This window comes from Lingula anatina, chromosome 2 (assembly GCF_051362555.1).
Source record: "Lingula anatina isolate TDL-2025a chromosome 2, LinAna3.0, whole genome shotgun sequence".
Taxonomy (NCBI): Eukaryota; Metazoa; Brachiopoda; class Lingulata; order Lingulida; family Lingulidae; genus Lingula; species Lingula anatina.
Genome location: NC_141768.1, coordinates 16,664,894 through 16,690,975, shown reverse-complemented (window position 1 = coordinate 16,690,975; position 26,082 = coordinate 16,664,894). Strand labels below are relative to the sequence as shown.

At 36.8% G+C, this 26,082-nt stretch overlaps 3 protein-coding genes across 4 annotated transcripts; 2 read left to right on the top strand and 1 right to left on the bottom strand.

The window, feature by feature from the left end:
* Nucleotides 1-1,189: 1,189 nt before the first annotated feature.
* Nucleotides 1,190-3,103, bottom strand: LOC106177378 (serine/threonine-protein kinase PDIK1L-like). Its single transcript, XM_087004499.1, has one exon. It carries the CDS (start codon nucleotides 3,101-3,103, stop codon nucleotides 2,174-2,176), a length of 930 nt encoding a protein of 309 aa, XP_086860625.1. The 3' UTR covers nucleotides 1,190-2,173.
* LOC106177381 (uncharacterized) lies at nucleotides 3,022-12,120 on the top strand. Of its 2 annotated transcripts, XM_087004502.1 has the most exons (7): nucleotides 3,038-3,175; nucleotides 4,318-4,506; nucleotides 6,525-6,692; nucleotides 10,295-10,438; nucleotides 10,748-10,848; nucleotides 11,050-11,142; nucleotides 11,370-12,120. In XM_087004502.1, the coding sequence occupies exons 5-7, from the start codon at nucleotides 10,771-10,773 to the stop codon at nucleotides 11,724-11,726; spliced, it is 528 nt and encodes a 175-aa protein (XP_086860628.1). In that variant the 5' UTR covers nucleotides 3,038-3,175; nucleotides 4,318-4,506; nucleotides 6,525-6,692; nucleotides 10,295-10,438; nucleotides 10,748-10,770; the 3' UTR covers nucleotides 11,727-12,120. The 2 variants fall into 2 exon arrangements, with proteins under 2 accessions (XP_086860629.1, XP_086860628.1); XM_087004503.1 differs by lacking the exon at nucleotides 4,318-4,506 and having other exon boundaries at nucleotides 3,022-3,175.
* Nucleotides 12,121-17,901: 5,781 nt separating this feature from the next.
* Nucleotides 17,902-24,735, top strand: LOC106177388 (uncharacterized). The gene is made up of 5 exons (XM_013560142.2): nucleotides 17,902-18,092; nucleotides 20,288-20,449; nucleotides 23,260-23,366; nucleotides 23,561-23,713; nucleotides 24,154-24,735. The coding sequence occupies exons 1-5, from the start codon at nucleotides 18,077-18,079 to the stop codon at nucleotides 24,595-24,597; spliced, it is 882 nt and encodes a 293-aa protein (XP_013415596.1). The 5' UTR covers nucleotides 17,902-18,076; the 3' UTR covers nucleotides 24,598-24,735.
* Nucleotides 24,736-26,082: the final 1,347 nt, after the last annotated feature.

Below are 26,082 nucleotides of genomic sequence, written 5' to 3'. Positions count from 1 at the left end.
ATGCCATTTCTGATATGATAGAATGATGCAAGGTGTCAAATTAAACTGCAAAGTTTTCTAGAGTCGCACTTGTAAACCTCTTAACTGGTCTATATCAAAATGATCGTGCAATTTTTTCTCGAATCATAGATATTTGTGTGCTGTATGCGTGTCATAAATAGGACGAATTCTTTTTATGTATAACTGCGTATTTGCAATAAACAGTCAGTTCTGAAAGTTGTTTTCGTGAATCAGAGCTTTGGGTATTGGGGTATTGCTTCTCATGTTTTAATGACGTAAAATTCAAATAAGAGAAACATGTACTGATCATCCGGTGCTTTCACAACATATCGCATGCAAATATTCCATTATCATTACAAATTGAAAAGGACACGAAATTGTAGTTTTACATATAAATAAATAAATAAACATAGTACAAAAAAGAAAGAGCATTTAAATGTGTCTCGTAGAAATATTTCTGCTGGTTCAAGACCACCGTGAAAATTGCATCATTAAACGGAAATAGAATAATTTCTACGTTTCCATTCCTCTCGAACCTTCTTTTCCTTAGTACAATTAATTGCTAAACTACATTTATATTCCATTTGACATTTCCATCTCAAGTCTGATACTACATGTAAAAAAATATACTTTGCCCGCGCGTGTCGTTTCCTGCGACTTTGCAAGCGGCAGCCAGTTTAATTTTTAATTAGCTACAAAGGCAACATGGAATTATTTGTTCTTACGTATATCAAATATCGATCAATCGCTTATCGTGTTGTTTCAATCTCTCTCTCTCTCTCTCTCTCTCTCTCTCTCTCTCTCTCAAAAACACACACGCGCACGCAAAAACGCACGCATGAACGTACGCTCACAAACACATACAAACACACACAATCTTTCGAATTTCCGTTTCATTACCAGGTTTTTCTGGGCCACTGAAGACATTTCTCTCGTCTGCAAAAAAGCGAAAATTTCATTGGTGAATATTATATTGCCTTACCACAGTTTCATGAGATTTGCGATATTTTCCATAAAATTATATATTTATAGCATTCACGTTGAAAGGCATGAAGGGTAAATTATCCCCCTTTTTCTTTAACACTAAATGTCAACCTAACCTTAATCTTAATTCAAAACACAACAGTCCTTTTTTTGGCAGTTTTTTAATATCCGTCGTCTCGACCGAAGTACAATTATGTGCGTGATATCGACTTTCGAAGTTTTATTCAAATGTTAGACTTAAATTGTTTAAACACAGTATATTAATGTCGCGTAGCGGTAATCGATTTTATGATGCAAAAGATTCGACTTTTTGCCGTAATGGACTTTTAAAAAATATCTTTTATCCGCTGAAACATCGGCCATTTGGATTATGGATCAATATGTTATCAGACTGTATCCCACAATATATACTGTCGTAGATAAATAATAATAATATATTAACATTCAGTACGTAAATTAAAAGGCTAACCATGGTATCACAATATCAACTTCTATAAAAATCCAGTAGGAAATTAAGGGTGAAAAGAGGATTGAAGATTTAGTTCACCGAAGAGGGTCGGTGCGTGGAGGCAGCTTCATATTCCTTCCCTCTTCATAATCTTTTCCAATTGTCAGCAACAACCCTGGCATGCCTCTGAAAGATCAGACAGGGTCTCAAATTCATATTAAGGCATCCTCAGAAGTTAAACTGCAAAAACCTTTTTTGAAAAAATTAGCACGCTGGAACTACAGTATACGTACTAATGTGAGTTTGTTTTGATTATCTTTCCTCTTGGGATATCACTGAAAGCTTTTTTTTATAATTGTTCTCGCCGCATTGACGTAAAGCTCTAGCTCATATTACACAACGTATCGAACATGAGTTACTGAATGAAGAACACTGACCGCGCTATACGATATATATCAATATTACACCCGATGGAGCTGAATCACAACAAAGGATAACAGTAGCTTCATATTTACAATAAGCTGCACCTTAAATCAAGTATTAAGCTTGAAATCAACGCTTATAACGGTTATTAGGCATTCCCTTTAAACTGGCAGTCCTAATGCCGGATTTATTTCACTCAGATGAAATGATAAAATATTAAGAAGTAGGCTTGTATTTTGTACTGTTATTGATTTAATCATTATATTTGCGCGGATATAGACAATACAGCCCATCATTATTCCACCTTCCCCATCCTGCCTATCTGGAATTAAAATGCGCAAATAACGCATCCAGTAGAGGTGAGCATACTTCAAATATATTAGGCCTCCTTTCATGATCAACAGACAGCATGTGGATGACAATTTGGATTAGCTGGGTGTTTCTAACACCTTTGTCTTCCATTGCTTTCTGTATCTGTAAAGGTGTGGCTTCTTCTATGTCTTGATCATTGATTATCGGCACCAGCATTTCCTTCTCTACTGCCCACAGGCACTGTGCCGTCGTTTCCAATATCGATCCAAGTAAAAGCATTCCCAGCGAGTAAATATCACATTTGTCCGTAACAATCTTCAATTCTCTTACCTCAGGGGCTGTGTAAAATGGGGGTCCGAAGCTGTGCGAGGTTTTGGTATAGTACGATGTCGGGAGGGTGGTATTAGCTTCCCAAATGTGTGCCAAGCCAAAATCTGCCACTTTACACCGAGTGACAATCCCTTCCCCTCCTTCAAATCCACTCACGAATATATTGTCGGGTTTAAGATTGCGGTGCAACAAGTTTTTTGAATGCAGGTATTGTAATGCATTGGCGACGTCTAGTATGAGCTTAAGCTTTAAAGAAACGTCTATCTTAGGAACAGAGCTTAGGATGTAATCATTTAAGGTTGGACCTGTACAAAAATCTATCACGTACCATACAAAGTCCGGTTTCTTATGATCCTCGCTGACTTCAAGAACCCGTACTAAGTTCGGGTGGGGATGCAGTTGGGATAACATTGCTATCTCAGCCCGAACTACGGGACTGGTTAGATGTACATGCTTCATAGCGCAGTCATTTCCTCGCGGATCCACACCTCGAAAAACAACTCCAAACACCCCTCGGCCTATTTCAGCGGTGATGGTGTAGCCTAGTGGTCCAGTAGTAACTGAATTTCTACGATCGGTAGATCGAACTAAACTCGCTGACGCCATGTTCTTGCGTGAAGCACTGTCACAACAATATGCAGCTCTATGGGAAAGTTGACGGCTTCAAACTAATCACTGGTAAGCTTAGGGCATTCGGGGTTATTGGAAAACGCGTGTGCTTTGGTATAGTATGCCCAATGTGAAGCTTCTGACAAAAGTGTTTTCCCTCCTTATTCATATTTCACCAGTTCAATGATCATCCGGTTTCCTGTGCACGTATCAATTGCAAACAAATGAAATGCTGTATTTTCTTTTTAGCAGAAACCGTCTATGACCTACTTTAAAAGCTCTTATATATAAATATAAAGTTTAAGTCTATATGCGTTGTCTCACACATGGCACATGCACAATAAATCTAAGCGTAATCGAAATATAAATACTGTGAATTAAATGTTTTCGAAGGCAGGTAAATAGGGGGGTAAGCTGTCCTCATGACGTCATGGTAAAGCATTGAATTATCACAAAGTTGGGTAAAGGTAGACTGCAGAAGGCTTTTTTGATCAACTAAACGTTTTTGTAGCGGTAGTTGCTCAGCGGGTTGTAGGCTTATATCGTCAACACTTGTCAGCCTTGCTTGTATGGTGCATGTAAGCATGTGTTTCCCCTTTTCTATATTCTTCCATGAAACCTTGCACCTGCTTACCCCAGGTACGTGTACTTGCGGCAGGTACAGTCAACTGCACTCTCTTATTATTTGCGATTATCGTAAAGTAAGAGAAGTAATCACGCCACCGTTTCCCTCTAGGTACGAGACAGCCAGTTGTCACGATGTCACTCACTGCGCTGTACATTATCTCTCTTTCCAAGAATCTTTGCATATGAATAAGCTGACCTGGAGTACTTCACATCAACAGGCGTCAGAACCCCCCCCCCCCCTTTCACCCGCACGCACGCACAGAGGCTTTGTAACCACTTTAGGCAGAATGATTTATGACGCGCTTGTCAAATTCGATTTGGAGATATGCAGTTACTTCAGGCGTAAATGATTTTTTTTCACAACCTTGGTGCTACTTTTTTTTACCTTAACGCATCGACGTCTTAGAAACTAGACTGAAATCTATGAAAGCTAATCAAATGCTGTAGGTGTGCCCTGTAATAGTTTTCATTATTTTATTGGTTTTTGTATGAATTGATATTTAAAGAGTGTTTTTATTTTACTGAATTCATCATTAGATCGTTATTCCTCCTAATTCTCAATTTTTTAATGTTTTTTGGTCTAGGTTTGGATGGTCGTGAAACGTATGGGCTATGTTTTCCATTGTGATTTGTAAACCCCAGGCTTCTAGCAGCGACTTTGATGGTTGAGGTCCAAGCAAATGTTTTAATCTTACCCTTGGACATACAGCACATACTAACAACCCAGTGGTCTGATGGTTTGCTGGTTGCCCTTAGTGCAAGAACAGCCCAAAGTAAGCTACATGTACAGTTTCTCCACCTGTCCTTCAGAGAAGACGCTTTTAAGGTTCTCTACCGACACACCTGGTAGAGTGCAGGTCCTCCTTGACTGTAGTCTTGCAGGAACCACCGATGCCTATGAGGTTGTGTTTCATCTGTCGCAATTGCAGATGTACAAAACGATCCGCAGACAATCATGTTATTTTCTTGTTTAAGGCATCCTATCTATATCGGGTCAAATATTATGTTAAAAAAACATTTTCTCCTTATTGCGTATCATTGCTAGCCCCGCCCTTGCTCATAGATGGGATGTTTTGCACGATTTATAATAAAATAATTTTGCTGGTAATGAGTTTTTTCCCTGTCACTTATGAAAAATTGAGAAAAATTAACATCTGGTGTTTCTAAATAAGGAGTTTCGTCGTTTTAATAGGACAGAAAATCAGCTTGCAGGATATGAATTTGGGACATTTTTAAACGTGAACTGAACCTCTGAGTGATCTTTGTAATGGTTTTAAAAGTTTATTTAAATGGGACAACGAAATAGATGTAATGAATAGAACCCTTTTATTACACAGAATTGAAATTTAATGTGAATTTTTTTCCCCGACTTTTGCCCTCTAGCAAATGGGAGGCAGTTGGTTTCCAAAATATTCATGTATTTGATCTGGCTCAGGTTTCCATCGTTGACTGCCAATGAGGTTTTGGCATCAACATGCATTCCGCCCCAAATACAGATGCTTCCACCGCCCCCAGTCGCTCTAGGAGCGACACACGCTTCGTCGTAGGCCTGTTCCGGATGACTGTGAACTCTACTTTGACTTTGGGGTCACAGTTGAAATCTGATTTTGTAAGTTGAAATCTGACTTTATAGTCCAGTGTTGTGCCCCTTGCTATAACTTGCATATTATTCAAGGGTCACAACAACTCAGATAAGGGTATTACTAGCACTTTACTTTCTACAACTTAAATTTATGTTCCTTTAAACTTCTCGCCTAATCGGAGACACGAAAAGTGCGACTGATAAATGATTGCAAGTACCTCATGTAAAGTCTGCATGAAAATTGCAGTGTTTGCCGCTGCCCACTCGGCCATTGGTCTTGGTCACGGCGACCTCTCGCGAAGAGGCCGTTTGTTGAAGACGTTCGTACATCTAATATAACACAGATGTTTTCGTAAATACTCGTTTCTTTAAGACATGTGGAGAACGTCTTGATAAGAAAATCGATATCAAGACTTTTGAGAAACTTCATAAGGACGTATGGGAGATCAGATCATAGATAAGGTCTTCTCAGGTCCTCTGTGAAGTGAATATCTAACTCGAGCACACATTTGCAAAACATTGTAACCGTTGAAAAAATGTAGGTAAAGATTATTACTTACCGAAATTTCAAAATTTTAGTGAAACTTATTTCCTTTTATATATTTTACTCCAATTATTTATCTTTTGACAAAAATATCATAACCCCGTAAAAATCGATCAAGGTGCTGTGTTTCCGGATTAAATCTTTTCTGAACAGTTGCAAAAATTGACAGTTGATTCATCTGGTTAGATTTTCATCCGTTATAAATCTTACGCATCTCTGTTTTGTTAAAGTAATCGAAATATCTTTAAAAGATATTACTTGATAAATTGATAAAACCTTTGACTTCATGTTATTGTCAGGGTCGTCATTTTAAAGCGAAGTTTATGTTATTGCTTGTAATTCCTGAATCAAAAAACTTTTGGCATTTGTCTTCATCGGGGACAGCTCGACAGTTTGAGACACATTGTGTAACACTCATTTCTTGAAATAATTGCATTTCTTGAAATAAAAAATGGTCTAAATCACAAGGCGAGCAGTGGAAATAGGTTAGTGTTTCGCTATACCACATCTTAAGAAATAAAAATTTCTATGCTTAATAAATCTGAAACTTAATTTAGTTCCTTAATCGTTCACTTTTAAATTTATCGAAATTCGATAACCGACACAATTGTCTGAACTCCTTTTTTAAAGGAGCACAAATAATGGGATTTTTTTTTTATTTTAAGGTGGAACAATGTGAAGTTACATGTTAACTGGTGCGTGTCTCTGTTGGGAGTAGAAGAAAGAAGTTACTAGTGCGTGAATCCTCCAACAAAAATTTAACACAGTAGTCGCATCCTTCTCATTACTTGAATCACTTGAAATCGAAACATAGGAAGAAGAGCCAAACAGGGGTAAGTCTGAATCAAGTGTCATAGTGTACGTTTGAAACTATGAGATTGAAACAATGCATATTTTTGATAATTGATATAGAGGCTGTGGAAGAATTCAGGCATATTCTACCTGCGAGGGGAAGTAGTTTACCTCAGTTCACTCGTCATTTATGCAGCGAGAATTAAACTGATTGATACGAAGCAAGTAAAATGAACTACAATAAAAAAAGAAATAATTAAAATAAAAAGATACTTAAGATTAAGTGAAGGTGTCGTACCCGATGGAGACACACAATTTATGTGTACATCAGGAGACCTTAGCTATTCGAAAAGAACGGTCCTTTAAAAGTGGGATATTTTCAATTCTCATCTGTGAAAACTGATACACCGATAAAAACTGCTTTAATTTAAAAGCAAGTCTTTCTGCACCTGGGTCAGGCGAAATCAAAATGGGACTCGATTAAGATTGAGGTAGTAAATTAGGGTAGTTTTCACTTGGGGAAAACCGTGTTCTTTTCAAGTAGCTGTCGTGCAGCGTGGGTTATCATCGGTGCGTGTGTCTCCATTTTCAGATCCAAAGTCAATTGAATACTCTTTAAGCGGAGAGAATTATTATAAAGATGAAAAAAAAAACAAAAAACTACATATATCCCGCAGCAAGCAAACGGCGTGTTTCTGGCTTTAAATCACGTTCAACTCCACAGCTCGTCAAAGGCGCTGTGACAAGTCTCATATTAATCTGATCTAATAAAATCGGTAGGTCACAATACAATCATTTTTTAAATTAGCAATAGGTGATTTAAACGTAATGTTTAAAACAGTCGAACATAATGAGTTTTGCGAAAGATGGCGAGCGAAGATCATAATTCGGTCGTGTCAAATGAAATTATTGATTATCATATATAACATGTCTCTTGAATGGATGCGAAATGTTGAGTGTATCATCGAAAGTGCCATTAAGGTCAGTTAATTTCGCCAGCAAGCCGTTTTTTTCTTTTTATATTCGTAGTTTCGCACTATAAACGCTTATCGATTTTTTCCTGTTTTATATGTATGTGATCTGCCACACATGGCAATGGCCAAAGGAGTACGAGGTATGACAAACTCAACGACCCGCGTGATACTTTCATACACCTTATACAATGTAAAAGCGTTTTATATTTCAAGATACTGTTCTTTAGTCCCTTAACACACATTCCCACAGAAAAGGTGAAGTGACCGATTCCTGTACTAATCGGTAGTAAAAGGTGATACATGGGATTCCCATTGCACCTTCCGCAAATCTTGCGAAAGGAATGATGAAAATTAATCAAGGATAAGGAAACTTAAAATAAAATGATGGATTTTTATAAATAAATTAAAGGAAGTTACTATCAATTTATTGGTATAAAAGACTGAATATTTTGCAGTATATGCATTGGATAGATTTGAAATAACTCTAATGAGAATGAGAGTCCAGGGTAAGTGTAAACGATTAATTGCAATCACAGATTAAGGACTAGTAAGGAACAAACGGGTTACTTTTGAGTCAGTTGTATGTATTAACTCTGATTTAAAACGATCTTTTAAATATTTTCATTCAGGTTTCCCCTTAAGAAGGAAGTGGTGGGTAAAGGGAGCTTAATCCATATTTTTTTATGTTTTTGTGTGTTTGTGATAACCAAAAACGTATCTAACGTTGTATAAAATCATCTATCTGATCGTGGGGTCAACAATAACAGGTAAAGCTGTCAACTAAGTTATTTATCATTAACCTATGTTTGCCTGCCCGTGAACATTTTTTCGCCGTTTTATACCTTTACAGATTGAACAAGCTATGATAAATATGTTTCGTGTAATAACTACGGAATTCACTGTACTTTTTAAGAAGTATATGGACTCTTGATAGGTATCGCATACTGTCGACGTATATGTTTGTTTCTAAGTTATTGCCAGTCCATTGTAATATGGAGTGATTTCATGTAAAAGTACATAAAATCAGGCATTAAAAAATATCCCTTTGTACACAAATGTTTTGTCTTTTAGGTAATTTTGGCAGTTTTGGCAGAAAACCCCAAAACCAAAAACGTTATTTCCTCCCAAAAATGACAAATTGGCACCACTCGATTTTATTCATTTTCTCTTAACTTCAGATCAGATTTGAATATCTACATGGTTAAAAAGCAGAAAAGGATACGACTCTTATAGCCCATTAACAGTTCATTAATGGAAATAGCCACAATGCACTTTGACACGGTTATTTTTGTTGTTTACGCTACACAAAGTATACGCTGTAGGCCCCCTATATTGTGATAAAAAAATCAATGTACCGATTTCATGAATAGAACTCCAGCAGCACACAGTGCCAAAAATGTTTTAACAAAAACTGATTCGTTTACCACGCATTAAGGATTGTGGAAACTCGTGTTTTTGTTTCACTACATGTATTAGTGACCCTTTTTTTTACTACTTTTGAAAGAAAGTATGTGTAGAATAGCAGGAGCATTTTACGTCGAAACTTGATATTTGAATAGGTTGGCACCTCCAGGTAAGTTGTACCGCCAGAGGTACGACTCTTTAGAATACTCGATTATAAAATTAGGCACGCGTCCTTGTGATCTAGACAGCCACCTGTATTCAATGTTTGTCAAATTCAGTATGATGGTAACTAAACTCCATTAACACATCCGCCATCAGTTTTATTCGAACCTAAGTGAAACTTAACAGTGCCGTCGGCAATAGCACATCCTGTAACTGTTTTTTTCGCACCTTTTGAGTCTAGCAAAAGAATGTCACATCTAGTTTTAGAATTTTTAATGCCAATGATATTATGCTCCTTCTCGATGAACTGAAAAGATGGGGAGTCTAATAGGGCTGGCATGTCCACGAGAGTATGACACTTTCTACGTTTACATAAAACAAGATCGATATTTGAGCAAAATGTTAGCTGTAGGGAGAGATGGATAAACCGCGATTATACTCTTGTGGTTTTTGAAAGGTTTCGCGTGGAAAGGTGTAATTATGCTAGTGAAGAACGTAGTATCAGTGTAAAGAGACAGATGATAACGATGTTTTTTTTTTTTTTTTTTTTTTTTTTTTTTTTTTTTTTTTGATAATCGAATTTTTTTATGAACGAGGAGTAATCGTTAAGAAAAAGTTTTGGCACTTAATGTGGTGTTAGAATAGCCAAAGAAATACCTCTGCATGTGATAACTATTTTTCTTTGAATGGTCTAATTGATACCTATTGTATACATTTCACGTAACAAATAGAAGATGACAAAATATAAATGGTACAATTAAAGAACACAGTCAGGACATAATGTAGAGTGTCGAATAAGTAATTTCAGCTCAAATTTACAATTTTCTCTCTTCATCTACTAAAAAGGAAATATATTGTGCGACAGATTTTCATAATTTCTACTTGGACACAGATTCGATTATGTTTGTTGTGGTTTCTTTATTTTTGTTTGCAATGAAACGCATGACATCAAAGGTGTCGATTTAATGGACTGTTGCCTTGTCTTTATGTGAGTAAATTTTCCCTCCTTTACCTACCTTTTGTACAATAAACATCACATGCCAATTGTGAGACTTAACTGATTAAAATAACTATGCTAATCCATTATTGTTTCCTCTCTACAGAAGCGGCAATATTTGGCTTGGCCTTGTTTAGTGCACTTAATGTCTTAGACGCAACATCTTGCCGATCAAATCAAAATCTGGATTTTGATATTGACTACGAAAATCCTTGTTCTGTGGATGCGATTCCTTTTCGGCAACGGAGAGGTAAGTGATGCTAGCACTAACCCATTGCGCCTTAGTCTCGCGAAACAGACACTAGTATTCCCTTGTTGGGAATCGATAGGACCAGTGACAAAATTTCCCACCAAACTCACGTGGAAATTACTTCCTTTTGGCACGAACGAGTCTTGCATCGAATATAATTACATTTCCCCCTGTTGTTCTTTACAGTACTATTGCACAGATAGCTTAGAGAAAATATTTTGATGATTTAAGTGCATCGAATGTATAATATGTATATATGGCATCAAAACCATATGCCGACATCAACTTTTCCATCGTATTTCTGTCCAGGTGTGCAATTGACTGTTTTTCCAATGAAGAGGACCCTTTTGGCATTGAGGCGACTTTGGAGGACATCTTGCCACAGAATAAAAGACGTGCTTAACATTTATGTAAGTTTTGAGAGAGATTTATTGTCGTTATTTGAAGACCAATCCAGTTATCAGTTAAAAGGCGAAGGGAATATTCCATACTATATCACAGCGTGAAAAAGGTCCAATCGTGGTGTTTGAAAATGAAATGTTTAGAAAATTAGTAAAATTCAACATTGGAAAAATTCTGATTTCAAAGTGATGTATAATTTCTGTTTACAGTCAGCTGGTCTAAGTGCCAACCTCCATACAAGCGAACTACAATGCGATTGGCACCAAAATGTAAAACCACAGGGCAAGCAACTCAACTTCACAGTATGTTTCAACTGTCCAGCGTTTGTACTCTCATGCTTAATGTATTTAAACTTTTTATTGAAACAGAGAAAATAATATAATATTGGAACATATAGACCAATGGAAGTCTCGTAAAAGGGTAGACTTTTTTAAATGATGTGTCTATAGTCATGATTTAAAATCTGTTGGTACCATTTTATATGATTTTTTATTCTTCTCATTGTGTACCCTTCTATGTATCGTTGCAGGAAGCACAAAACATCTACCTGGCCAGTCTTTTTACAGAAATGCTTAAAGCAACTGCAAGGTTGAATACTGTTTACAAATTGGAAATTTTTACGAAGGCGGATAGTGGAATGGTGGAACAGTCCATTTGCAGATTTTCCAACACCATGAGCGAACCTTTGTGTAAAATCAAAATTCTGTTAGGCGAAAATTACATCCCTATCGACTCCCAGATTCTAGAGAAAGCGAGAAAAATACAAGACCACGTATATGGCGAAGAATTACGCAGAACTGGCACCTATACTGCACTAAAAATCATGACGCTGCTGCAAGATCTTAAACGATTTATCGTGACTTTGACAACAAATTCTTTGAAATGAAAGGTCAAAACGACTCGAACAAACGGACTTTGAAACGCATTTATGATTATGCCTCATGATGAAGAGACTTAAATGAAGAAATATTTTATATCATTTTTCGCACATTTTATTTTGATAAGTTTATTTACACATTTTATACAAATTTAAGATATATTTTTTTTACAAAAGAAATGTTTTATGCCAAATAAACTGTGGTAATTGCTAAATAGTAATTATACTCTAAGTGTCAAAACACGTATTTTTGTACGTTATTTTTATATGTACGTTATTTATATATTTATTTATGTAGAAAAAACAGAGATCTAAAAGAAGAATTGACAGTTTTCTTACATCTGTATATGTTTATATATAATATATACCTCATACATACCTCAATAAAGGTTTTTGCACAATACTTACAATATAGAAGATTTTTTATTTTAATTGGCGAAACATATCATATCACGTTGTAAAACGTTTTAAAAAGTTTTTATTTTCTTTTCCATATCTAACATGAATTACGGAGCAAAAAAATATACATGTTGTTCATCATTTATTAATATCTGGACCATGCACCCTCTCAAATCTGATAATCCACATTGATTTCCATAGACGTTAGAAAATGATCACAAAATTGACACCTCAAAACCGTCACCATGGCAACGCACCCGCTCACAGTTAGGTGAGTTACTTGTTGCGGAAAAATGTTGATACTAACCCTATTGAACACTTGTGGGATGAAATATGGTGCGCGGTGCACAGTATAATCAACCCCACTTACTGAACCAACTCCGCCATTCTCTTCGGAAGAAAAGTGCAGAAAAGTAACCCTTGTTGAATTGCATGTACACCGCCAATGGGAGATTATTGCAGTACGCGTGAGGAACATATGTTATTAGGCAAGTCACTTCTTGAGAGCATGAGAGCAAATCCCATTCATAAAAAAACGTTTAGGGGTGCTCTTTTGGTTTTTGCCATGATATGCTACAAATTGGAACATTTAAAAAGTGCCAAAAATTGAATTAAAATGGATTCCTCCAATACTAATGGCTATTTCACCTTTTCGATTTATTCACAAAACTGTATCCTAACACATCTTCAAGGTCCATTATGAGTTAGACGCATTCGTTTCTGATGTAGAGTTTTGATGTTTAATATGCAGGTAAAGCATTTTTAAAAACGCTGTAAGCATGGCATATCTAAGTCCAATAGATATTGTTTAAAAATCGCAAAACTCACCATACTTGGTCAATCATCACCCTAATCACCATTATTATTATTATTATTATTATTATTATTATTATTATTATTATTGTTGTTGTTGTTGTTGTTATCCCCGCACTTTTGTGACCAAAGTGGGGCATGATATTAGTTTGAAATCTCCATGACATGTATAGTAGCAGCAAACACTGCAGTTAGTTCTAACTCGGGTTATGTACGTGCGACGTGCTATTTGCCCCCACTGTGGTCTTCCATACCTTTTAAGGGCCGACAGGAAGCAATAAAGACTATTAAAGCATGCTATCTTGGAGATTTCAAAACTTGCAGCTTGGATTGTTTTAAGAGGGTTCGACATGTTAGGGTTAATTAATTCATTAATTTTCCGCTTAGATGAAAGATATTGCAATGAGATAATACCGTCACATCTAACACGTTTACATCAGGGTGAATGTGTTAACTCGAGCTGATGACGTAACGACAGTGTTTTGGGGGTCAGAATGACCAAGTTTTTACTGTTATAGAAGATAAGTATCTCAAATCGTGAAAACTCAAATTATTTAGTGAACAATTACTGGTACATGCATGACTGTAAGAAACAGACAGTTGATGGTAAAAGGGCACGAAACAAACAGATTGTGATACATTGCCCCAATAAAAGTACCAAAATGACAACGGGGGGGGGGGGGGGGGGGGGGGGGGGGGGGGCAGCAAATTAACTCTTTCTATCAGATCACAGGCAGACGTAAGCAAAGATTCCAGATGGCATCACGCTGACTTACAAGCTATCAGTGCCAATAAATCCTTTCTCTACGAACGAAAATATTGGTCAAGTTTTCAGAGTAGCGGGAATCCAACGAAAAAGACTCAGTTGCCCCTCGAAGAAAATACTTGTCACTGACCTACATGGCTTTTAAGGACCTCCATGGATGTTAAGGACAAGGACAGCTATAATGGCATTGTACCAACATATCACATAAAGGCTGTGGCAACTGAAAGCCCAGGCCAGTAATAAGTGCACTAGTTCTGCATGCAGAAACACACAGACAACCACTTGTTCTTGCATAAAACCAACTATGGCCAATAAAGTAATGTTTATACTGACAAAGCAAGATGAAAACTGTTCTCTCCACGCCGTCTGCTCAATGCCATCACAAGCAATGAAACGAAGCTTACTGTCCAGCGAGCGAAAAGAGTCGGTGAAAGGGGTCAGCCAGACACTGCCCCCCGGTAATTTGATTCTGGTTTTAGAGTCAGATTGACTCCATGAGAGCCAGGGGGTGATTGACTCTGATAAGAGAGTCTAAAGCTCTGGTAGTGGGGTAATTTGACCCTTATATAGGAGTCAAAATTACTCCATGAGGGTCAAGGGGTGCTAACTAGAGAGTCAAATGACTCCAATTTTATTATCAGTGTTGTCATGGGGCAGCACTATCTGTCATGAAACTCCCTTGATTGTTATGGGTCTGTTCTGGATGTCATTAGACCGCATTGGCCCTCGTGTTACTGTATTGATTGCCATGGGCATATGTTGGCAGTCGTTATACAGTACTGGCTTCCTTGATGGGGAGAGCAAGTATTTCTAACGGGAAGATCACCACAGGAAAGAAAGTTTTCATGAAAACTAACCATCCAATTAAAAAAGTCAACCTCCCAGAGAGACTTTATTCAGTCAGCAATAAGCTAAATACTTCCGCTAAAGAGATCAGTAGCTGTAAATTTTGCTTCGTCTCGTAAATGCTTTTCACTAAAAGGGGTTAACGTGCTCCGGGAATTTACCCACGTCTTTTTCTTCAGGGGAAGTTTACAAACGGCTTTCCGACAGATAAATGCTGCGGTTTACAACCTGATGTCACCTATAAGTGTAGTGTAGACACAGATGCGACGCACAAAAGGGCATCTCATGTATACGGGTTATCATTTGGTTAGGTGAAAAGGAAAACACTGAAGGGACTCAAAACTATGTGAACACGAGTGCGTTTAAAATCGAAAAAAAAGTAAATAAAAATAAAAATATAATAATTCATAGGTTAGCATTATACTGTAGTATGGTATGTATTGTGCTTGTAGGTGTGTTAACGCGCAGCAAGTTCGCCAACTTTAATCATTTGACGTTAACCTGCATTTAAGTATTGGCTTCTTTCTAGTAATATCTGTCCAAAAATTGCCGTTTCAAGTAATATAAATGCTAAAAACAGTAGACAACTGTCAAAACTCAGACATAAGTCTAAGTTCTAATTAAAACCTTTTTAGTGGGTAATGTCTAAACAAACAAAACATTTGTCAAAAACATTTGACGAAAAACAAGGGAGATGTATTATAAGGAAATACTAATCCCACCCAAGACCCACCAATTTGTCCAATAAACAAACCTATAAAAGCAACAGAGATAAACTATAAATGATAAATAAAAACCAACCACGAAAGCCACCAATTTTGAAGTGCTAATAGTGCTAATACTAAGAATATACTAGTTTCACCATTATTCTGGCTATTGCTAAAACTCACATAACAGGAAAGTATTTTGTAAGTATTTTCCGAGATGAACAATTACTCCCAGTAGTGGAGTCGTGGGTTCTACATTGTCGTCATTCTGTCCCTTCAGGGTGATGTGATAAGTGACGAGGTGACGTGCTACACATTACATTCATCTACATGTTTAAGTATCAGCAAGGAAACGCCCCTCAACACCTAATCAAGTATAAAAGGACGAGGGAGAGCAAATCTGACACGGAATGCCAAAACAGAATGCTCGTGTAACATTGACCTGCTGGTTATTATTTATAAATGGTGAACTGCTGCATTTGATCTAAGATTACCTCAACCAACCATGAGACTTTTTCTGGGTAAGTCAATGGTTTTAATATATTTGACAAACGTGTAGAATGTTCCATGTTGTTTTGGGTGTTCGCAGGGTTACTGTTTTTTTTTTTTTTAATCAGGCGATCAGAATAAATAGTTATTTTCAATACCAATTTCTTCATTTCTCTTGGTTTTCGCGTAACAGAATTTTATAACCCAATACATACAGGTTACAATTATACTAAAAGGCAGTTTCATTTTGTACAGATCCATATAATGTCTTTGCTTGATGACTGTTTCGTGTCGCGACTCAGCTGACTTTATCACATCTGAGAGTAAAGTAGAGAAGATAGTAAATTACCGAGTCATATAATTGCTAAGCGCAGTGTTAAGCCTAATTTGTTCATTTTCTCAGCAGAAAGATATTGACAAATTACTCTAATTAATGACATAAAAAAATAAAGAAATTGCCTCTCTTAGTTCTTAAAAGAACTCCAAGTCTTTTTTAAAATGGCCGCCGGGGGTATATTTTCATCATATCACCACTTCTGAGGGAATCAATTACTTAGTCTTCATTATTTATTTGTGAACTTATATTGTCAAAACAATTTCTGGTGCTTTGATAATTTGACATCACAAAACAGCAGTCAATCCAACACTGGGCAAAATCATGACGCGTAAATCTTTAACCATCATTATTGGATTTTTTTGTGCCGTTTTTTTTTTTTTTTTTTTTTTTTTTTTTTTTTTTTTTTTTATTCCATTTAGATGTTTGACTTGGCTATTACTTTAAATTGACATGACATTTCCCCTGAAACTTTGGTGACCACGCGCAAAAACGAACAGAAAACCATGTTGACAGTTACAGTCACGTTGTGACATTGTTGCAGACAGTTACAGTCACGGAAGTGACGAAATCTTGCAGAATTCCGCAAAATTCAAATCTGAGTCCTGTAGCCTTATACGTGTTAGGGTGTTTGACTTGGCTATTACTTTGAAATGACATGTCATTTACTGCTGTCCGCTGAATGTTACTATTTGTTTTCTCTTCAAATACAAAATAACATATAAGAAGGACACTGTGAGTCAGTGGGTGATAATTTTATATCCAGATATACAACAATATATATTTTAAGTAGTATGGGCAAGTTTCACTCTTGTATTAATTACGAAAATAAACAAACCAAACTGGCCATATTAGTTTGTTGCGTAGATTTTTGGCGGCCATATTGGGAACAAGGGTCATCTAGATCGTTTACTGCTGGTTCCATAACTGTGTTTCTTACAATCTGGACAAGGTTATATTAATTATATCTGAGATAGCAATTCAAAAATGACAAGTAACACGGTGTACTGCTCTGCAGTGGACTGGGACTGTAATGCGACATTACCCATTGGCAAGAGAAACCAGAAACATTTCCGTGGATACATTCTGGCAGCTTTTATACGTTGCGGCACTAGATTGTCACTGTGTCTCACCCCATTCTGCTCCAAATCCCCCGAAATCTCGCTTGATTTTACGTTCAGTGGCTTACGGTTGTCTTTAATTATCCTCATTCTGTTTTTGCTGGCATACAATTTCTACTTTGTTTTGACAGAAAAACAACCAGTATACTTAATATTTATCTTGTCATTCTGACCCAAGTATCAAGTGTGATAAAGCTGCACATAGTCTTCAAGCAAAGGTGTTCTGCGAATGTTGCCTTCAGTATCGATATCACTTCATAGAGGATCAAATGACTGTCTCCATGAGCATACAATCCAAGATTAGCTATAAAGAGAGGAAGTCAGAGTGTTTACCTCTAACAAGTGTGAGATAATACACTGTCACCCGAGCGATATAGGCCTATGCCATAATACCTCGAACGTCAGCGAGAGGTGTTCATGGCATATATCGCGAGAGGGTGACAGTGTATTATTTGACATACATACCGAGAAAAAATGCAGTCATTTCTTCCTAAAACACCCCTAAAACCGAATAAAGTGACCCTATATCACGCTCTAGAGATGTTATACAGAATAAACTCGTCCACGTGCGCTGGTCACCTCCCGCCAAATTCTTACGTAATGTCTGACTAATTTGGTCAATTTGTGCTAAATACTTGTCGTGGACATTCAACTGTCTTGAGAAGTATTTAATCAACCGTCGACACTGACCATGCACGTCTCAGCTGAGCCACACCTAGCTGCGAAAACAAAGTCCCAAGGCAAAACCTCTACTTTTTAGTGACATTTCTGATAAAAAAGGAGCGTCGGACTAATTAGTCAAACTAATTTTTCACATTGACCTGCTGGTTATTATTTATAAATGGTGAACTGCTGCATTTGATCTAAGATTACCTCAACCAACCATGAGACTTTTTCTGGGTAAGTCAATGGTTTTAATATATTTGACAAACGTGTAGAATGTTCCATGTTGTTTTGAATGTTCGCAGGGTTACTGTTTTTTTTTTTAATCAGGTGATCAGAATAAATAGTTATTTTCAATACCAATTTCTTCATTTCTCTTGGTTTTCGTGTAACAGAATTTTATAACCCAATACATACAGGTTACAATTATACTAAAAGGCAGTTTCATTTTGTACAGATCCATAGAATGTCTTTGCTTGATGACTGTTTCGTGTCGCGACTCAGCTGACTTTATCACATCTGAGAGTCAAGTAGAGAAGATGGTAAATTACCGAGTCATATAATTGCTAAGCGCAGTGTTAAGCCTAATTTGTTCATTTTCTCAGCAGAAAGATATTGACAAATTACTCTAATTAATGACATAAAAAAATAAAGAAATTGCCTTTCTTAGTTCTTAAAAGAACTCCAAGTCTTTTTTAAAATGGCCGCCGGGGGTATATTTTCATCATATCACCACTTCTGAGGGAATCAATTACTAAGTCTTCATTATTTATTTGTGAACTTATATTGTCAAAATTTTCCATCCATTAAGATGTGTAAACAATTTCTGGTGCTTTGATAATTTGACATCACAAAACAGCAGTCAATCCAACACTGGGCAAAATCATGACGCGTAAATCTTTAACCATCATTATTGGATTTTTTGTGCTGTTGTTTTTTATTTATTTATTTATTTTTTTTTATTCCATTTAGATGTTTGACTTGGCTATTACTTTAAATTGACATGACATTTCCCCTGAAACTTTGGTGACCACGCGCAAAAACGAACAGAAAACCATGTTGACAGTTACAGTCACGTTGTGACATTGTTGCAGACAGTTACAGTCACGGAAGTGACGAAATCTTGCAGAATTCCGCAAAATTCAAATCTGAGTCCTGTAGCCTTATACGTGTTAAGGTGTTTGACTTGGCTATTACTTTGAAATGACATGTCATTTACTGCTGTCCGCTGAATGTTACTATTTGTTTTCTCTTCAAATACATAATAACATAAAAGAAGGACACTGTGAGTCAGTGGGTGATAATTTTATTTCCAGATATACAACAATATACATTTTAAGTAGTATGGGCAAGTTTCACTCTTGTATTAATTACGAAAATAAACAAACCAAACTGGCCATATTAGTTTGTTGCGTAGATTTTTGGCGGCCATATTGGGAACAAGGGTCATCTAGATCGTTTACTGCTGGTTCCATAACTGTGTTTCTTACAATCTGGACAAGGTTATATTAACTATATCTGAGATAGCAATTCAAAAATGACAAGTAACATGGTGTACTGCTCTGCAGTGGACTGGGACTGTAATGCGACATTACCCATTGGCAAGAGAAACCAGAAACATTTCCGTGGATACATTCTGGCAGCTTTTATACGTTGCGGCACTAGATTGTCACTGTGTCTCACCCCATTCTGCTCCAAATCCCCCGAAATCTCGCTTGATTTTACGTTCAGTGGCTTACGGTTGTCTTTAATTATCCTCATTCTGTTTTAGTTGGCATACAATTTTTACTTTGTTCTGACAGAAAAACAACCAGTATACTTAATATTTATCTTGTCATTCTGACCCAAGTATCAAGTGTGATAAAGCTGCACATAATAGTCTTCAAGCAAAGGTGTTCTGCGAATCTTGCCTTCAGTATCACTTCATAGAGGATCAAATGACTGTCTCCATGAGCATACAATCCAAGATTAGCTATAAAGAGAGGATGTCAGAGTGTTTACTGCTAACAAGTTAAAATATTAGCGCTGACACGCTGCATCAGTTTATTCTTTGTAATTGAAAAGGTTTGCTTTTTATTTCAATGAAAAAAAATGTTGCGATATTTGGCAGTTAAGAAAAATAAATAAGGAAAAAATTGGAACGTGGTTTGTCAACTCTTGGGAGGAAATAGGAGACTTCAGAAAAAAATACATGTAGTTAAAACAATGGGGTTGCATAAATCTCACATAACATTCCAGAAAATGTGTTATTAAGAAAAATACACCATATTTCGGTAAGTGTATTGTCTTGTTCCAAATTTAATGAGCTTTTCAGAATGCTCATATCTCAAATGTTGTGTTGAATGAATGCAGCTTCTCTTTGAAATTTATCCTAGCCTCTTTACAAACCCAAAAATTTTACAAACCCAAAGATCAACATATCTTTGTTTCAGAATGTATACTCAACAAGTTCATCGCAATGTTGTTCCTTCTGCACACACCGAGTCTTGCGAACACTACGACGCTGCCCAAAGCTTGGGTGCGGTACGGCAAGAGATTATCGAGAACAGATCTTGAAAATCCCTGCACCGGAAGAATTTTTCAGAGGCTGGAAGGTATGTTTTCGTGTTCGTTATTTTTGGAATAGGGAATGGTGTTTCATTATCTCAACCGAGACAGAACGTGCAAAAGATGCCATTCATTGCTGTAATGGTGGAGATTTATATGCACGGTGACATGGCACAAGTTCTACAGTTTATTGCTAGAAAAAGAGAAAGTGTGATAGCTTTCAATTCCAAATGCTTCTCAGATTTTCTTACTTACGAATGGCAGAATCATTTTCCTTTTTTCGGAAAATGTAACAAAGATATGAATATCAATAGTCGTCGCGCAGAACAATTAGCAATCCGGTATACCATCATACTGTCGCAAAGCCTTGGCGGAAGTTTGTGGTGAATTATGTCTCACAAAGACTGTACGCTAAGTCTATCAAAGAAAAAAGATCTAGTCAAATTATGCAGTTTACCTGCATGTCTAACTGATACGGTAATGCAAACATATGTTGAACATTAATTAAAATCCTTCATAATTTAAAAAACAACTCTCAAAACATTGTGGAGTTCATGAGGTCCTTAACTCGCCTGAACTATATTGTTTTGTAACCTCTCTTGATATTCTAAGATATTTCTCTGGCTGATTTTGTGCACATTTCTGTGCCGTACCCCGTGTCGCCTGTTTCCAACGTACTCGCATAATCACCAACTTTTCTTTTCTGTATTCTACTCAAGGAGGTCACCAAGTTATCCGTAATGCCCCTATTTCACACAGACCACGAATCCCACGAATCGCCAGGAATTGACAAATTTCAGGATTCGTGAGATGTTACAAATTTTCTGGCCTTATTCGACACGCTCTACGATTCAGTTACGATACAGGTGCGATAGTGTCACGAATATTCGTGGGATTCGGCTGGAATCGCACGAATATTGTCAAGAATTCACTACCATTTTTTTGGAATCGGTAGTTCGTGGCCAAAATTTTGACCAGCTCATAATTTTTGCCACGAATTCCCGATTGATCAAGAATTGCAAGAACTGACTACGATTATGTACGAATCTGTAAAGAACTTCACGAACTGATTACGATTCAACCACGAATCCTGAAATTTGTCAATTCCTGGCGATTCGTGGTCTGTGTGAAATAGGGGCATTAAAGTTTTTGCCACGAATTCCTGTTGGTCAAGAATTGCAAGAACTGACTACGAATATATACGAATCTGTTAAGAACTTCACGAACTGAATACGATTCAACCAGGAATCCTGAAATTTGTCAATTCCTGGCTATTCGTGGGATTCGTGGTCTGTGTGAAATAGGGGCATAAGGTAACGGCGAGAAAAATTCTAACTTGTGCTGAAGTACCCTTACTATCATATCATCCAACTACTGTCTCAAGGCATATGATTTACTCACGAGGTAAGGTTTCCTCTTACATTGCACCACAGAGGTCCAGCGCGTAATCACGAAAAATAAGAGGATCGTTGATGCCTGATAGAAAGTGCTAATGTTACTGTCATGCAACTTCCTGGATTTCTAGATTTGAAGTAACAGGATGGCAGGTATGATCACGATTTTCTTATGGGCTTAATAAGCTGCCAAAGATAACATTGCCATTGTTTTCATTAAATGATTGTTTTAGTTTTTTATTGTGCGCTTCAAGTTAAGTTTTCCTCCTACAAATTGGTGCTAAACACGCATGTGACAATAATTTTTTTCACAAAAAATTTTAGGTTAGTGAAATGACGATTTTCAAAATGGCAGACAAAACGCCTTAACAGGAGTTTCATCATCGACAATTAAAGGGTCCATAGTTTGTAATATGCTTCCTCTTATGTTTTTAGGATTGAAAAATCTATTCCTCTTATGTAAGCACTATCACTGTTACATTTTATGTGTAGTTTGGTTACCGTGTGTGGTGATAGTTCACTGTCAAGCTTGAGGAAAAAGCCAGAATCTCAGTCAGTCAAAACAAGGAATGATAAGATCTCTCAAGTTTTGCTGGATGTGAATTATCAGGAAGAATCAGAATTATCCTAACTCCAAGCGACCAAAAGGTGAATATCTTTAAATTATTGAAAAAAAATGATGGATGGTATATCTTTGTTTTACATGTCTAACGCCATGGAAGCAATCGCTATCATAAACTAAGACAAACTAAGAAATATACTATGTCTGAATCTCCAAGAATATTTCCCTTTCTTCGAGTAGAGCATTTCGAACAGAATAATGTTGGATAATAATAATACATTCAGGGAACTAATGTAGCTCTGCCGCAGATTGAAGTACTTGAATAGTAAAGGATGGACAGCACATGTATATTACAATGGAGTAGTTCAACGTATATAAAGAGCCACTGCGTGTCTATGTGTTTCTGTACATATACATGTATCCACCTGCTGCGCCAGTTGGCGTCGGCGTCGCTAACACCATAAAATTGGTGTTACTTCTAATTCTTAAATTTACAAGAATGATTACCAGCACTGAAATACAGCTAATATTTAAAAACAGCCTGACTGGATTCTTTTTTCTTGAAGTTATGCTTTTTTGTGTGTGTGGAATATTCATTATTGTAGTCCGTATGTGCGCAATAAAAATTATTCAGGGGAGAAAAACCAAAAATCGGTGTGAGTATTGACTATGCCGAGACACGCCGTTGCAATCCCCGCGCACACATAACCCGCGGCATATAATTTGAACTGAGATTCAGATTTCTTAAAGAGTGTGTCAATGATATTTATGATGTTTTTCTTCTTCATGAAGCTTGATTATTAGAATAGAGTATCGTGTTGAAGGATAATGAGGGCGTGGATGTTAGAAAGAGGTGTGGGAAAGGAAATTGAATTTGTCATATTCTGTTTTGTCCTTCCAGTTGACTTCTCTTCCATTCACGTGAGTGATGACATTTCTGCCATTCAAGAGTTAGGACACGATGTGAAGGAGGCAAGAAGACAGCTCCAGGGCCTGCTTAATGGCTACGTAAGTTTGATTTATATCAAGGTGTTGGCAGTATATCAAACGATGCACCCGAATTGATATCCACAGACACAGACATATTGAGTATATATTAACTCTCTCTCTCTCTCTCTCTCTCTCTCTCTCTCTCTTTTGCGACACACCCTCTGTGAGGGGATGCCAATTACTGCTAATAATTTTTGCCTTTATGACTGCAGTGTCGACGGTTAGGATTCCACTTCCGTGGTGCTAGTCCCGGTTGCACTCGTGAGACAGAAGAAATCCGTGCCATCTTACACAGGTGGACTCACTCCCGTCTGGATTTTTGTCGTAACTGCAAATGCGTTACAGACCAACTAGATGAGGACAGTGTAAGTCTGAAATTCACTTCAGTTTTTTAACGAAATTAGACCTGTTATAAATCTGTGAGTGTATGTTAGTAAGGTTTCTGACAGTTAATTGTTTTAATAAAATAAAAAGGGTTGAAGAAAAAAACTTGTTTCCGCCGAGATATTGGGTGACAGTAATTTTAATTAAAATAGTCTGGAATAAGATTATATAACAAAAATAATAATGAAATGTTGAAATAATAAGAAATAAAAAAATTGCATAAGAGCAGCTAGAAAAAGTTCACTCACAAGTGCTTGGCAAAGATAAGGATCTTCGCCGTATGTCTCGAATTATACTAAAGATTGCTCTTTGGCATCAAAGAACCTTAAATAATTTTTCTGACACCGGCATCTTTTACGTTTCTTGTCGTCGCAAGTTCGCTAGATATGACCACATTATTCATATGATTTTTTCGTTGTAGGTACAAACGAAACTGTTGACGATCTACTTTTATCTACAAGAAATGACTGTTAAGTTCGGTCTGCTTCATCGTGTAGAAACTTCGTGCTCAAGACGCACCGAAAGCCCGTTTGACGAGCAACTGGACAGGTTCATTTTCACGTACATGCGCAGTCTCCTCTGCAAACTGAGGGGTCTTTTCACTGGGAGGCCTGCAGCACGTTTTTCGCACAGAATAAACCAGGTCCACCATCTTCTCTCTTTGAATGACACTTGTAGTTATCTTTCTATTCAAAATAGAGACATCGATCTAACTGGCCTTATCATCATCTCGGAATTAGATTGCCTTTTGTCAGCCATGGATCAAGAATGTACCGGCACTGAACTGACATTACGTTCTTATAGTCAGAAGAAATGGAAAGGGAAGTTCAAACTTCCTCACCAACAAAAATATTTCTTCTATTGAAAATGTCTTATTCCAAGAATGTGCCGCGCCTAAAAATCATGAAATTTTAACTGTCAAATTAAGTCGCAGATTCAGAAATGTAATGTACTTTGTATTTTAGGTCATATCAAGTCTAATAAATGCATTATCCGTTTGCGACATACTGGTGAATATTACACACACACCTAGAAATCAAGAACCATTTTTTCTTTTATTTAAGAATGATCAACATGAAATATTCAAATATCCGCTACCAAGAGTTGATTCGTCAAATCAACGTCAAAAAGATGAGTTTGGCATATAACATTAACTGATATTCCCAAAGAAATAAAATGAAAGGGCCAATTCACAAAGACTATAAGTGCCATGGCAAGAAAATTGTGAAAAAGTATGTGAACATTTCACATGGATAGTTTTGAATCTAAGAAACAAGTGTCCCATACACTTCAAAATTAAAGACATTTTTTCATTCATTTGTGAATGGTCGACATAAAATATCTAAATATCCGCTCTATTCACAAAAACAGCTTGGTGGATTTTTCCATGACAACAGAATTGTGAAAAAAGACTGGTATATATTTTACTTATAAACTCCTTTCTCACAAAAAAAAAAAAAGAAAAAACATCACCATAGTGGCCAGTTAGCAAAAATACAACAATATCAAGATAATATTTTCGTGAGAAAGGGGTTTACTGTGCTTTGCTGTTCGAGCGGACGTGCTTGAGTTAAGGGCCTATATAAAGTAACAGCCATATAAAGTGACGCGCATTTACAACGAGTATTATCTTTTTATCATATTTGACGAATACATTTTAAAGGCTAAAAAATGATCACAAGTAATAACTAGATAGCAAAGCTGACAAATATACAGACACCATACAGGAAACAAAAATGCAAAGCTGTCAAGTGTTCAGACATTATGCAGAAAAAAGGGCGCAAAATAATGTATTGGCCAACTTTGGTGCACTGTTACATAATGCTCTAAAATAGCAAAATCAAACTTACCCTCTTACCCTCCAGGTAACATGGACATTGAAAAACTAGCAAGTGGTTCAATTCTATGTGATATAAAAGTCACTAAAAATGCTAATGTGTGAAAAATGAAAGTTTCACACATAAAAAAATCAGAATAATCACCGTCAATGTACACTGATAATGCTGATCTTCGAAAGCAACCTGCCTCTTTACCAAACAAAGCCAATCTGTAAATTTAAATTAAAACAAAAAAATACGGTTTGGAAGTTATGGGGCGAACTTCACCAAAATTATGCCAAAAAAAAAAAAATACTTACCGTAAATGTAAACCGATCATGCTTTATTTTCGCAATCAACCTGCCTCTTTACCAAACAAAGCCACTCGGTAAATTTAAAGTAAAACAAAAATACGGTTTGGAAGTTATGGGGCTAACGTCATGTCGGACAGCGATAGCGACGGTGACAGCGACGACGCTGACAGCCAGACCTATCAGAATATACTGTATAAAGACACTTACAGTGTCTGTATA

Coding starts and splice junctions, on each gene's coding strand:
- LOC106177378 (XM_087004499.1), bottom strand. CDS start 3,103: ATGGCGTCAGCGAGTTTAGTTCGATCTACCGATCGTAGAAATTCAGTT.
- LOC106177381 (XM_087004503.1), top strand. CDS start 10,771: ATGAAGAGGACCCTTTTGGCATTGAGGCGACTTTGGAGGACATCTTGC. Junction 10,849..11,049: donor AAGACGTGCTTAACATTTAT/GTAAGTTTTGAG, acceptor TTCTGTTTACAG/TCAGCTGGTCTAAGTGCCAA. Junction 11,143..11,369: donor GCAAGCAACTCAACTTCACA/GTATGTTTCAAC, acceptor GTATCGTTGCAG/GAAGCACAAAACATCTACCT.
- LOC106177388 (XM_013560142.2), top strand. Junction 20,450..23,259: donor AATTTTTCAGAGGCTGGAAG/GTATGTTTTCGT, acceptor TTGTCCTTCCAG/TTGACTTCTCTTCCATTCAC. Junction 23,367..23,560: donor AGGGCCTGCTTAATGGCTAC/GTAAGTTTGATT, acceptor TTATGACTGCAG/TGTCGACGGTTAGGATTCCA.